Source organism: Triturus cristatus, chromosome 6 (genome assembly GCF_964204655.1).
Source record: "Triturus cristatus chromosome 6, aTriCri1.1, whole genome shotgun sequence".
NCBI lineage: Eukaryota > Metazoa > Chordata > Amphibia > Caudata > Salamandridae > Triturus > Triturus cristatus.
This window is the reverse complement of record NC_140589.1, coordinates 1,227,766,171-1,227,778,853: the sequence shown is the minus strand read 5'-3', so window position 1 is coordinate 1,227,778,853 and position 12,683 is coordinate 1,227,766,171. Positions and strand designations below refer to the sequence as shown.

The 12,683-nt window shown below is 41.6% G+C and overlaps 1 protein-coding gene across 1 annotated transcript in view; it reads left to right on the top strand.

Annotated features, from left to right (window-relative positions):
• Nucleotides 1-12,683, top strand: part of SYTL3 (synaptotagmin like 3) — a 523,043-nt gene that overhangs the window by 210,928 nt on the left and 299,432 nt on the right. Inside the window, exon 6 of the mRNA XM_085612149.1 lies at nt 6,810-6,876. Coding sequence (XP_085468275.1) covers nt 6,810-6,876 — 67 coding nt within the window. The remainder of the gene's footprint in view (nt 1-6,809; nt 6,877-12,683) is intronic.

The following is a 12,683-nucleotide window of genomic DNA, read 5'->3' as shown; positions in this document are numbered from 1 at the left end:
AAAACCTTGCAAATTCACTGAAAAAACCATAGGTTTCAGACATGTTATAGTTAGCGGAAATTTTACTGATAAAAAACCAATGAAATTCCCCCGTTATAGTTAGTGCAGGCAACTATAACTCACGCGACCGCAATCTTCTGCTGATGACATATGTGTCTTTATGAAAAAAAAAAATTTGTAATATATGTATAGCTAAAAATTTATGGAAGAAGACATGGGCAAATAAGTGTCTAAATACAGTATTAGCATCAGCAGAGGATTGCGGTCGCGTGAGTTATAGTTGCCTGCACTAACTATAACGGGGGAATTTCATTGGTTTTTTATCAGTAAAATTTCCGCTAACTATAACATGTCTGAAACCTATGGTTTTTTCAGTGAATATATATATATATATATATATATATATATATATATATATATATATATATATATATATATATATATATATTCTACTGGCGGTCGCCAGTAGATAGTTATAGTTAGGACCGTGATTCCATAGGAAATCCGCAACATTCTATTTGGAATAACTTTGGCGCCGATCGACGAATCCTAGCGAAATTTTCAAAACTAATGGGGCGCTATGCTCCGCTCCTACCCTGAAAGTCTCGGGGGGATTCGTCAAGCAGGGGCTGAGAAAAAAGGGGGGTCCCAAAACGCGTTTTCCCCATGCATTTTTCCATCGGACCTTTAGACACAGCTACAGTCCGAACGGCTGAACAGAATTACTTGAAATGTGGCAGAGAGGTAGTCCTCAGGTCAAGGATGTGCCTTTTGTAGGTCTGGTGTAAATCTGTTCAGTAGGTCCTGAGAAAATAGCATTTAAATCAATATATATATCTGTAAGCGCGCTCCGTGCGCTTACCGTAAGCTTACCGTACGCGTACGGTGCCGTGCGTGAGCTCAATTCTGATTGGTGGTTACATGACTGTAAACATTCAAATCGGTCGAAATCAGGAAGTATCGGCCGCCATTTTCTGTCTCTCGCACTGCAAAGGTGGGGAACGTGAAACGGGGGCAACGAAGAGAGTTGCAGACCCCCTAGTGTTTGTCAGGGGGTCCAAGAAGGACCCAAAAGTACGAAAAATACATTTAAAAAAAAAAAAAAAAACGCGGGGTACGCGTACGGTAAGCTTACCGTACGCGCACGGCAAAAAAAGAAGAAAAAAAAAAAAAGAAGTTACAATCACATTTATTAAATAAAGTAAAGGACCCACAAGGGAGAAAAAAACAAATGTTACTGCGTAAAAAAAGGCAAGGCGCGTACGGCATGGACCGTGCAACGTGGGCGCTCGGTGCGCGAAGCGCACAGAGCGCCCACAGCGCGCGCACAGTGCGCGAAGCGCACCGTGCGCAAAGCGCACCGTGCGCGCAGGGTGTGCGCATAGTGAAAAACCAGAAAAAAAAAAAAATAAATAATACATAACTTAGCATTTAAAAAACCGTACAAATTCACTGAAAAAACCATAGGTTTCACACACGTTATAGTTAGGAATTATCATTTACAAAACCTTGCAAATTCACTTAAAAAACCATAGGTTTCACACATGTTATAGTTAGCTGTACATTTCACTCGTAAAAAACCAATGAAATTCCACGTTATATTTAGATCAGGTAACTATAACTTGCGCGACCGCAATCCACAATGTGTAATTTCAGATGTCATCATTGATGTCATGAGTGATGTCACTGACCATGTCATGAGTGATGTACTATGTGACGTCATCAGCAGTTTATTGTGGGCGCGCAAGTTATAGTTACCTGATCTAACTATAACGTGGAATTTCATTGGTTTTTTACGAGTGAAATGTACAGCTAACTATAACATGTGTGAAACCTATGGTTTTTTAAGTGAATTTGCAAGGTTTTGTAAATGATAATTCCTATCTATAACGTGTGTGAAACCTATGGTTTTTTCAGTGAATATATATATATATATATTTTTTTTTGTATGACCTAGTTTCCATAGGAAAAGCGATTTTTCTTTTGCCAATATCTTTGGCACCGGTTGATGAATGTTCGCAAATTTTTCAAACCTGATGGGGCGCTCCGGTCGGCTCCTGTCTTTAAAGTTTCGGGGTGATTCGTCAAGCAGGGGCCGAGAAAAAGGGGGGTCCCATAACGCGTTTTCTCCATGTTAATTTCCATAGGAGAATTTTATTGCAGCTACAGTCCGAAGTGCTCAACGGAATTACACCAAATTTGGCAGAGAGGTAGCTCTTTGTCCAGAGTGCACTCTTTGCTTTAAATTGTGTAAATCCTTTTAGTAGTTCCTGAGAAATTCAAAAATAAAAAAATATTGATATCTCTTGACCGCAGCGAACCCTCCCGACCACGAGCTTCATTCTGATTGGCTGCCAACACTCCAAACCAAGATGTGTTGGCAGCCATTTTGTGACTCGGTTGAACCGAGTCACAAGAAAATATGGTAAGAAAATGATATTAAAAAAGAAAAGGGGGCTGGGTAGAAACACCCTGACCCCCTAGTCCTGGTCAGGGCCATAAAAAGCATTTCTTGAAAATAATTCACGTACGGTGCGCGGAAAAAAAACAACTAAGTGCGGTCTCCCGCGCTTCGTTGCTTTTAACCCCCTGGGTGGGCCATGTCCCAGGGGCAATGTGCCATTGTTATGCAAGGGTCCACGGGGGCCCCCGCAGCCCTGGGAACCGTCACCCCCCAGGGATTTCCTTATTATGGATGAGGGGCCTCGCTGGCCTCCCCAAGCCCGGGGGACCACCACCTCCCTGGGGCTTTGTTATTAATGGGCGGAGGGCCTTGCGGCCCCCCAGCCCAGTTTTGTCTTTTTTTTTTTTTTTAAATGGGTCAGGCCCAGGGGGATGGGGTCCCCAGGGCCCACAAAATGTTAAGAGAAGGGGGGCCTCACAGCCTCCCTTCTAACAATAATTTTAAAAAAGCAGAAGCCGGCATCTCTGATGACTAGTGTCCCACTAAACACTAAATAATTATTAATGCCTCTCTTCTTCCTGCAGGTCTGCAGATAACGTTCTTAAGAATAATACTGTTAGGCAAGACACAGCAGAGGGTGTGGTATGGTGGCTGATGCGGATAGAAAGGTTGTACTGGAGAGAACTGTAAGAAAGTAAGAATGAGATGAAAGATGATTAGATAGAGGAAAGAACGGGAGGAGTAAGGAAGGGTGAAAGGAAGGAACAAAGAAGAAAAGGTGAAAGGTAGGATGGGAGGGTGAAAGAGTGAATGGCAGGAAGTGTGAAAAGATGGATGGATGAATTAAATTATTGATAGTTTAAAAGGTGAATTAATGGAAGGACGAAGAATGGAAAGATTGGGAAGAGTGATAGGGTGGATGGGTGAAAAATGGATATGTGGGTACATGAATACAAGTCTTTCAACAGATAGATGCGTTCATGAAAACTTGGATGTGATAGAGATCAGGGTGTGTATAATATTCCCACTACCACAGATAGAGTAATCTCACAGTTACACGCACATACATTCATCATACGCTAGGGCCCATTTCACTAACATACGCTCAAATACTCTACCAGCACTAAACCTGTGGAAAGAAAACTCCTAAACACCCTGCATCTATATCGAGGTCGATAAGACCTGGTTATTGTGATTGTCCATAAACATAATCTATACAAACTATATTGGCAATAAACAAAATATAGAACTCAATAATTGACAAAAATAATATCCAACACCATGTTCAAAATTATATTGCTTTATCTAAATTAGTCAAAAGGAAATCAATCAGAGTAAATCATTTTCCTCATAGTTACCTATTCTAGCTAAATGTCAGAACGGGTCAGGACAAGTCTCTCGGTAAAGTCTCTCAAGACGAAGTCATTTCAGCATCGATCCTCACCAACGCAGATTCGGTACGCGGCAAAGGCAAATGGCAAGTGGCAAAAACCCTCTCTAGGCTAACAATTCTTATAGTAAATTAAACAAAGGAAAGATACATAGAAAAGTTGTAATGTAGATTCCACGCTTCCTCGGTAATGAGACCATAGTTCAGAGTCTTTCTCTAAAGCTCCTTTGTTTCCCAAGGCTGCCAAGGACGTTTCATTTCACTTGGAGATCGCCCAAACTGCTGCTGTCCTCACGGAAATTTTCAACAAGGCAAGCAAGGACTGTGGTCAGCTGACTTCAGGACCATATTTCAGCAGGGCTCTCTCCCATCACGGTTTTCTATTTTCTAATCGAGGCCAGGCTTACAAATCGGCCATCTTTGTTTAGGCCACCATAGGCCACAATAGACCATCTTAATTAAAAGAAACAAAAACAACATTACCACAGCATAGTGATTAAACAGTGTTAACCCCACTAATACCCTTATGTGTATGTATTTATCTAGCTCTTGCAACATAGAAAAGCATTAATTCGAAAAGCATTTTGTGCTCAAAAATAAACAGCACATAGCAACGTTTAAACATGAAAACACGCACGTTATTATTAAACAGCACATTTATGCGTACCCACGTGTAACTCTCTCTTATTAAAACAAACGGATTGATTAGTATAAACACACTTGCACAAGACAAATAATTAATAATTAGTTATTAATAAATTAGTATGACAAATAGACATGCCAGAGCTTCAAAAACCAACGAATTTTCAAACAGAAAACTCTGCTCCAGCAGATGTATAGATGGATGGGTGGATGATCAAAGGGGGAAGTTAATTCTCCTAAGGAGGATTGGTTTGCATGCTTTAGAAACCCAGTTTGATTAAAGTTATAGGTAAAGTGGGGGGGGGGTAATTTTCTAGCTACTCCCTTGTTGGTAGCTATTTAATTGACCCAGTTGTAGAACAAGCTGAAGAACTTGTGTCGGATGGTGCTGTGAATAGTGAGCGGCTGAGCTGGGAGCTGAATGCGATGATTTGCCACTCTCTGGATGTCAACGATAAGCACTTTCTCCAGGGTGAGAAAGCAGCAGCTTGGAAGGCTGGCTATGATACTGTTGCAATAGTGGAGCTTGCTCACGGACCAAGGTGTTGATCAAGTTATTTGAGGAGCAAAGTGTCAGGTTGTGGTTGATATGAGCCGGTGGTTTCCAGTGCTCGGCACTGACTCTTTATTGTCAACACAGTCTGCCACAAGGTGCCGCTGTCTGAGATGACCACAACAACAGTCAGTTGTTATATGGTCTTTATCTCTGTCTGTAAAGCACTCTGATACCCCAGGGTCTTGCCAGCACTATATAAAACTCTTTAAATAAATACATTCAAAATATATAAAAAGCATTTGCAATGCAATAGGTCTCGCATTTATAGGAGTTTGAGCTATTGGCATTGTAAATGACAATGCTTTTTATTTAAGTTTGTTTTTCTTAAAACATAAATAAAAGGCACTGTCATTTATAATGCCAATAGCTCAAACTCGTATAACTGCGAGACCTATTGCATTGCAAATGCTTGTTCGAAGCGCTGCAAGATTTAAATGATATAGCGCTACATACCCCCGAATAGCGCCGAGAAGCGTGTGTTTTTGACTCCCTCTGCCCCAATTATACACCTTGTAAGTATGCAATGTACGTAAAAAGAAGAAAAAAAGAGCTTGTCCTGAGGAGAAGCGCCTAAAAGCGATTCCAGGTGCATACAAGTGTCGAATGTATTCCCTATGGACTGCTGGGGTAGTACTGTGCCCTTCAGAAGAGTGCCATAGCAGGCGCAGGGGAAAGGCTATATTGAAATAAGGCCGCGGCCGCTTTGATGTCCTCAGTGGCCGCGCGGCTCACTGAGGACATCAAAGCGGCGGTGATAGTGATCAGGCAGTGCTTTTCAGGCTGCCAAATGGTGCGCGCGCCCGGCGCACATGCACTGTATTTGGAGGCCTGAAAAGCACTCGTTTACACTTCCAGATCCCCCTTTAATAAAAGCTCTCGCGAGGGCAGCGCTAAAGCGCTGTCTCAGGCGAGACCTAAAAAATGACTATTATCTGCCGCCCAGGCCAATCTTAAAGCCATGGGGGCATGAAATAATCTGAAGTGTCACTTGATGGTTAATAGTTGTGTTTGTACTGTCATGCGCAGCACTGTCAGGGACAATGTGTGATGCAAGGTGCAGTGGCCTCCTGACCGGAGACCTGGCAATTTTTTTTTTTTACAAACTAAGCACCGCACTCCGTTGCTATGCCGTCAATGACCGCGACAACAGCACCATTATTGGTCTGTTATGTTCGACCATGTTAAAAGTGGGAGAGGGATCGGAGAAGATCAAAACAATGCAACTGCTGTGTTTCGGCACTCAAAGGCCATTAAGCTTTTGTAGTGCGACACACATAAAAGGAAACAACATGTAAAAGATGGCAAGGTACTACAGCTGCAAACGGAAATGTACGGCTCAGATGAAGAACCTAGTTTTCAATGTCATCTTGGTTACTGTGTCAATATCAGCTGATTCATTTTATTTGAATATTTATTGTTTTTTATTTTTTGTTGACAATAACCATATGCATACTGATTACTTTTAGAAGTGCAAAAAACTGTTTTCATTTTTTTGTATCAATTGTGAGTAGACTTTATGATTGATGCATACTTGCATTGTCGATGGTTTGAGTTGCTGAAGTAACTGATATTTATTTGGTTGCTATTTATCAAGAATAAACAATTAAAAAAATGTGTTAATATCGCTACCAGTCCACTACTGTCGGGATACAGAGCGGGCTGAAGGCGTATTTTGGTTTTAAGCAGATTGACATTTCGAGAACACAACAAAAATATGGAAAAAATACCATTCACCAACAAGTTTATGTATTTATTGTTGAAACAATGTCATGTGTTCACTCACTGATCTTTGTGTTAATTTTTTCTCCACACTCTAGTATGATTTCCGTCGAGCCTCCGACTCCACCCCCTTTTTTTGAAAACGCATGCGAGGGAAAGCCGATGGTAACATACATTCATTTTTTTACTTAAAGTTACTTTATTGGTAAATATTGTACATAAAAACAAGTGATTCTGGAGTAACCCTAATGTGATGCGTGGACGGCAGAGAGTTGAAACATTGTTGACTCTTACAGCGGAAATCTAGCCAAGAAGCGCATAATAATTAAAATGGCGGGCGGATTGCCTGTGGTGCCTGTCAGAAGCGCAACTAGAGCCAAATTTCGGGGGGGGGGGCTAAGAAGAAATTTCGGGGGGGGGGGGCTGAATCTTTAAGCAATAGGCAGAGTGGAGCTGCAGGGGCTCTTAGAAGGAAGGGGTGAAACAACAGCAAGACCTCATTAACATGCAAATGGTCTTTTAAAGACCTGTGAAGTGCTCGGGTGCGGGTGTGTGTGTGTGCGCCCGGGAAGCTGTCTCATCCCAGGCTGGCACACACGACGGGGGTGGGGGTGGGGGGATGCTGAAGCCCTTTGAGTCCAATGGGTGTTGCGCGCCTGGTGCCTGTCATACCTTTACTCGCTCCTTCATTTATTTGATCGGGTTGGTGAAGCACATTGGCTGGTGATGGGAGTCAGGTTGCTAGTTATAAGAAAATGGGTAAAACACACAGTGGCATGCATCCAAGCACATACAAGTGCCATACAGGCACACACAGACAGCTGCTTAGTTAGTGAGCTGTCCCACATCATGTGTGGCATCTTCCCCCGTCCTGTGTTTTTGCTTGAATGCATTTTGCATGCTAGGGTTTTTTAAGTCCATACCGATAATGGCAAAAGCAAAACTACATACCCCAGAATGCAGTGACTGCAGGCTGAAAAGACATAACTGGTTGAAGGTGTCAGACATGATAAGGGCCACCTGGAAGAAGTGGTCATGTTCACCTGCATGGAGTGGGTGGATGGAAATTATTTTTAAATAGGAACTACTTTGTTTCATTTTCTATACAAGTTTTTTGTTAACTATGAAGACCATTTCAAATACTCTCGTTATCTGTTTGCCAAGGAGTTACACGTGTTTTGCCATTATGCAATAAAATAAACCCCAAAAATAAGCATGCTTGATGCACGGTTTTCTATTCATTTACCTGCAGCTAATGAGAGAATCGTGCAGTGTTTGCAATGGGGCAAACGGGAAACCTGTTACAGTCAGGCAGTGATACAATAACAAACATAGGCTGTTTCAGCAAAGACATACTTAAATAATGCCTGTGATCAACCACCAATAAAAACATCGGATGTCATGATGATAATACGCAAGCTCCCTTTCTGAAGCGTGACGCCTGCCCACCTCTCTCGCTCAGCCAATTACAAATCGTACATTTCTATTCAGCTCACCCTGGGGTCTTGAGCTAGCATGCATGGAGCCAAATCTATCAAGCATTGATAAATCCAATAGGTCTCGGTCGGCTGTCAGCCTTTTGGCCTTGTCAGTGCTTGTTTTGTCATAGTTTTTGTAGGCATTTATTGTTGGGGAAACTGTTAGGTTTTTGGCTTTATTAAAAAAAAAAATATTGGCTAAAAGTAGATATATTCCTTTTTTTCTTTAAAAAAAACACATTGCCATAGAAGTCCTTGGTTTTTAAGGGAACTTATTTGTGTGCAGATGTGTCTCTTGGGAAAGAGTGGAATGCAGTCACTCTCTGTGAAGTTAGACCATGGCGGCTGAAGTGGGCTGGCTCACTGCTCCATGCTGTAAGTGCGTTAGAGGAAAAATGTGACTGACGCAACTGACCAATAGATGAAGAGGGCTGGCTGATAGCTCCTGTAAGTTTATTTTATATATAATTTGTTAAAATTAAAAGGTCTTGCTTAATGTTAGACCTTAAAATGGGCAAAGATGCCATGGCAAATAATATCCACTTTATAGACCTCATTTAGAGATTTGTTGATCGAAAAACAGTTCAGTACTGTGGCATGCTCTCTGGTGGTGGGGGAGGGTAATGCCAAATGTAAGGTTACGCGGGTGGGCGACTGAGCTTTTCAGACATAAGCAACTGTTACCGCCATAGGAGAAGCCACTGTGGGGGAACCTTTTTCTGCTGAAAATCTTCCAAATGTGTGCACTGGAAATTCACCTTTTGGTGCCCTTCACAAGATGCAGTTTCAGTCTTCTACACAATGATGTTTGGTTATGACAAAAATTATGAGGGCGAGACATTTCTTTTACACTTAAAAATTCCCAGTCGCCCATTGTTTCCTCTTTGTATGGTGATGATTCCACTGGATATAAGACTCAGTGGAAGCAGTGTGTGATCTTTACTGGTATTTTTAAATTTACTGTAGGCGATTTTTTTTATAGTATGATGATTAAGTAAACTAGATCTTAGCACTCGTTACCAAACAGTATGTTTCTTAAGGAACTATCATTTTCCCTAGAAGAGTTTGGACTGCCCGATATCGTTATGGTTATCTTTTCGTTATTTTTCTGTACAACAATTTTTGGGGCAACTGAGTTGAAGGATATTGCCACTCTAGAATTTGCTTCGATGATAAACCTTGCTTTATGTTTTCAATTTAGGAAGTTCTGCATTTTTTTGAGGATTTACATACTTGAGGTCACTTTAAGATACTAGGGGCCTGATGTATGAACACATTTTCTCATAGACACAGAATGGGTAAAACTGTTTGATACATCTGGGCCATGATGTAACCTCCTACTTGTGAGCTTGCACCCTCTAATTGTACTTACTCCTAGGCAACTGACTTTCACTTGGGAGCAAAGGAAGTGCCATTTTGACCCAGACTTTAACACTTTTTCTCGCAGCAAAGCACAGTTAGCAAATTTGCTGTGCCACACTGCACAAGGGAGAAGACACAGCACAAAGCCAGATCTACTGGCATTGGCCTACTTCTGCTGTGATCCTCTATGCAGCCACTCTACGTAGATGCCTTGACCGAAGCACAACCTCACACTGTGGTGCAGATATGAGTGCCTCTTGCCTAGCCTAGGATTTATAATTGAAGCGCACAAACTAAAAAAGTTGCTGCATTATTAGATGTGAGCTGTGCACTGCAGCACATTTGCAATGCATCGCTTTTTCGAGAAGCGAACACATTTGTACTTGTTAGTTTTTGATGCATTGTTTGGTCTGACTATCTTAGTAGGTCAGGCTTTGCATAAAAACAAATGGGTGTTTGCGCTGCTCCGCTTCAGTAGCAACTCTTTGATGCAAAGAGACGCAACACAGTGCAGCACAAAGCAGTTTTTGTGCTGAAAAGGGGCAACGCTCCAGCGTTGGATAGTAAATACCATGTGCTACTGAGCATTAATGAGCATTGCATTGATTTGTACAGGCACAAAGTCTTAGCACATTTGGACCTTAGTGATATGGGCAAGTAGGTCGGAATCCATTTTGAGATGCTTGCCCTTTTAACTTATTTTAGTCTCATTTCAGTCTCAACTAGTTTTGAACAGCTAATTGATGATCGGCTAATAAACCTCATTAAGTGCGCACACCAATAGATAGACAAGCCAACTTGTAAAAGAGTCAAGTCAAGTCAAGTCAAGTATAACTTTATTCGATTTATGCCAGTAAACCATAAAAGCGTTACATCAATACAAAATAAAAATTACATAAAAGTATAAGCATCCATGTTCACAATATAAGATGAAATAATAAAAATGTCAAATCTGATTGGTAAAATACTATTGCTAAAATTGAACAGTTAAGGCTCCTCTTTCTTTCAATGCATTAGAAAAAAAGCCTTTATTTCAGCAAGAAACAAGTAGGGTACGTGATCAGTGCTTATCGCATCGGGCATGTAGGTTAAATGCATTCACTTTCCATAGCATTCAGATAGTCCCTAGTGCGAAGTACATTAGATAAAAAGAAAGCAACCGATGGCATACTGTTACATCTTTCAAGTCATACAGATGCTTTGAGGCCTCATGATGATGAAAACATTCTTTAAGGTTCAATTTCCTGTGTGCCAAATAGCACCTACAAAAAGTGCAATGTAGACTGCTCCGACTTATTATCACATGGGCATTTCCGAGTGAGGGCACCCTAGTGGCATAGCAATGGGGAGTGGGGGAGGCGGCGTTTTGGGGATGGAGGCTCCCCCCGTACCTACATGAATTTGCCGGGATGCACGAAGGTGGCAAATGAAGGAAATCTCTCCAGCACTCTTTCCCTGCTCTTCAGCGATTCCGCAGGGCGGCAAAGGCAGACGCTGCCATGGACGACCAAGTTCTTAGCTACGCCAATGGGGTACCCCACCCTTCCTTCCTAGAAAATGAAACCATTAGATGAAAGACAAGGAGACGTAAGAGAGTCAGAAGGTATCTGTGATGAATATTGTTTGTTAACTTGAGGTACTGTCTACATCTGGGCTGCTCAAAGCTTGTGAAAGAGTCAATAGTGTCCGGACCATAACTTCGTTATTTCTTTTAGGGCATTCCAATGATTACTTAAGTAGGGTGCCCTTTGTGTTTCATAGTATACTCTCATGGCATGAGTGTTAACTTTTCTCTTGCTTATATTCTAAAGTGTTTTTAACATAAAGTGAAAGTGCCATGACACCTGAAGTTGATCTCTGGACATGACACCACCTGATTGGTGGTGGTACTTGGTGAGAATAAACAGCTCGCCAAAGACTATACTGAAATATAGAACCCTTCTATAGACCAGTGGTAGTGCACCAACAGCAAGGAGTCTGATGGAGAGTGGTGGCCCTCAACACGGGCATGGGCATAGATGTATAGATGGATCCTGCAACACGACTGTGGTCTGGGATGTAGTCCTGCCTAGGCTGCGGTGGACTATGTGTCTAGATTTCATCTTCTATCTGAGTTACTTGGCATTGATGCAGGGGGTGTAATAAATTATTCTTATAGCGATCACTTGTGTAAAACAAACAAAAGTGCTTTTATGTATCTTGCAACTTGATGTAACATGAAACCGTGTTTAACCTCCTCGGCAGTGTAATTCAAGTAAAGCCGTTCCTATGTATATAACTGTTCTTAAATACATCTCTGTGCCATCTATTGGATCTTGTCTCCACTATATAAAAATGATAATAAATGTATTTAAAAAAATTAATGCATAGGTAAATATATACAATCCAAATGCTTATGACCGTCTCCTGGGAGCACCATATTTTCTGCATCTAGTTTGCAGTCAGCACCTCAGAAATTCAGCTTGTCTGGCATATTTTCCACTATAGTAAGTGCCATTCTGCAAATCCTGATTCAGAGAACCAGAAGGTACACTTTGCACACTCAAGTTGCATGTAATTGTGTAGTAAAGAAGTCCACGCTGGTAGGATGAAGTTCAAGATATTTTATTGTAGTAGGTTACATGTTCTGAAGAGCAGCCCCACCAGGAGGAGCCTGCTTGCTGCTCAGCCCATTCTCAACTCACACTTCACCTCACAGGCTCTCAACATTCCGAAGCGCATCATCACTCCATCATTCCATGCAGCACAAACACACTGGCTGAGCAGGTGGTGAAAATGGCATAACATTAACATGGACAGGATACTACATATCTCCCTTTCTTATACAACAGAAGCAATTGTCCAATACCGTAATGTGATAAAACAATAAGAACCCAAAAGAGGAATAACAGAGAGAAACACAGAAATAACAGAAGAAATAAAGAAATGCGGACAGATAGAAACGAGCGAAGAGATGAGTGGAGGAAAACAAAGAGGAAGCAATGGGTAAGTATACTAAAAATGGAAATGACCCATACTCTCCAACAATGAATTACAAAAGCGAAGAAAACAGTAAAAAGGCGCAAGAAACAACAAAATAGCAGAAAGACACCAAAGCCTACCCTCAAACACACCCACTGGCCAGGCAGGCAA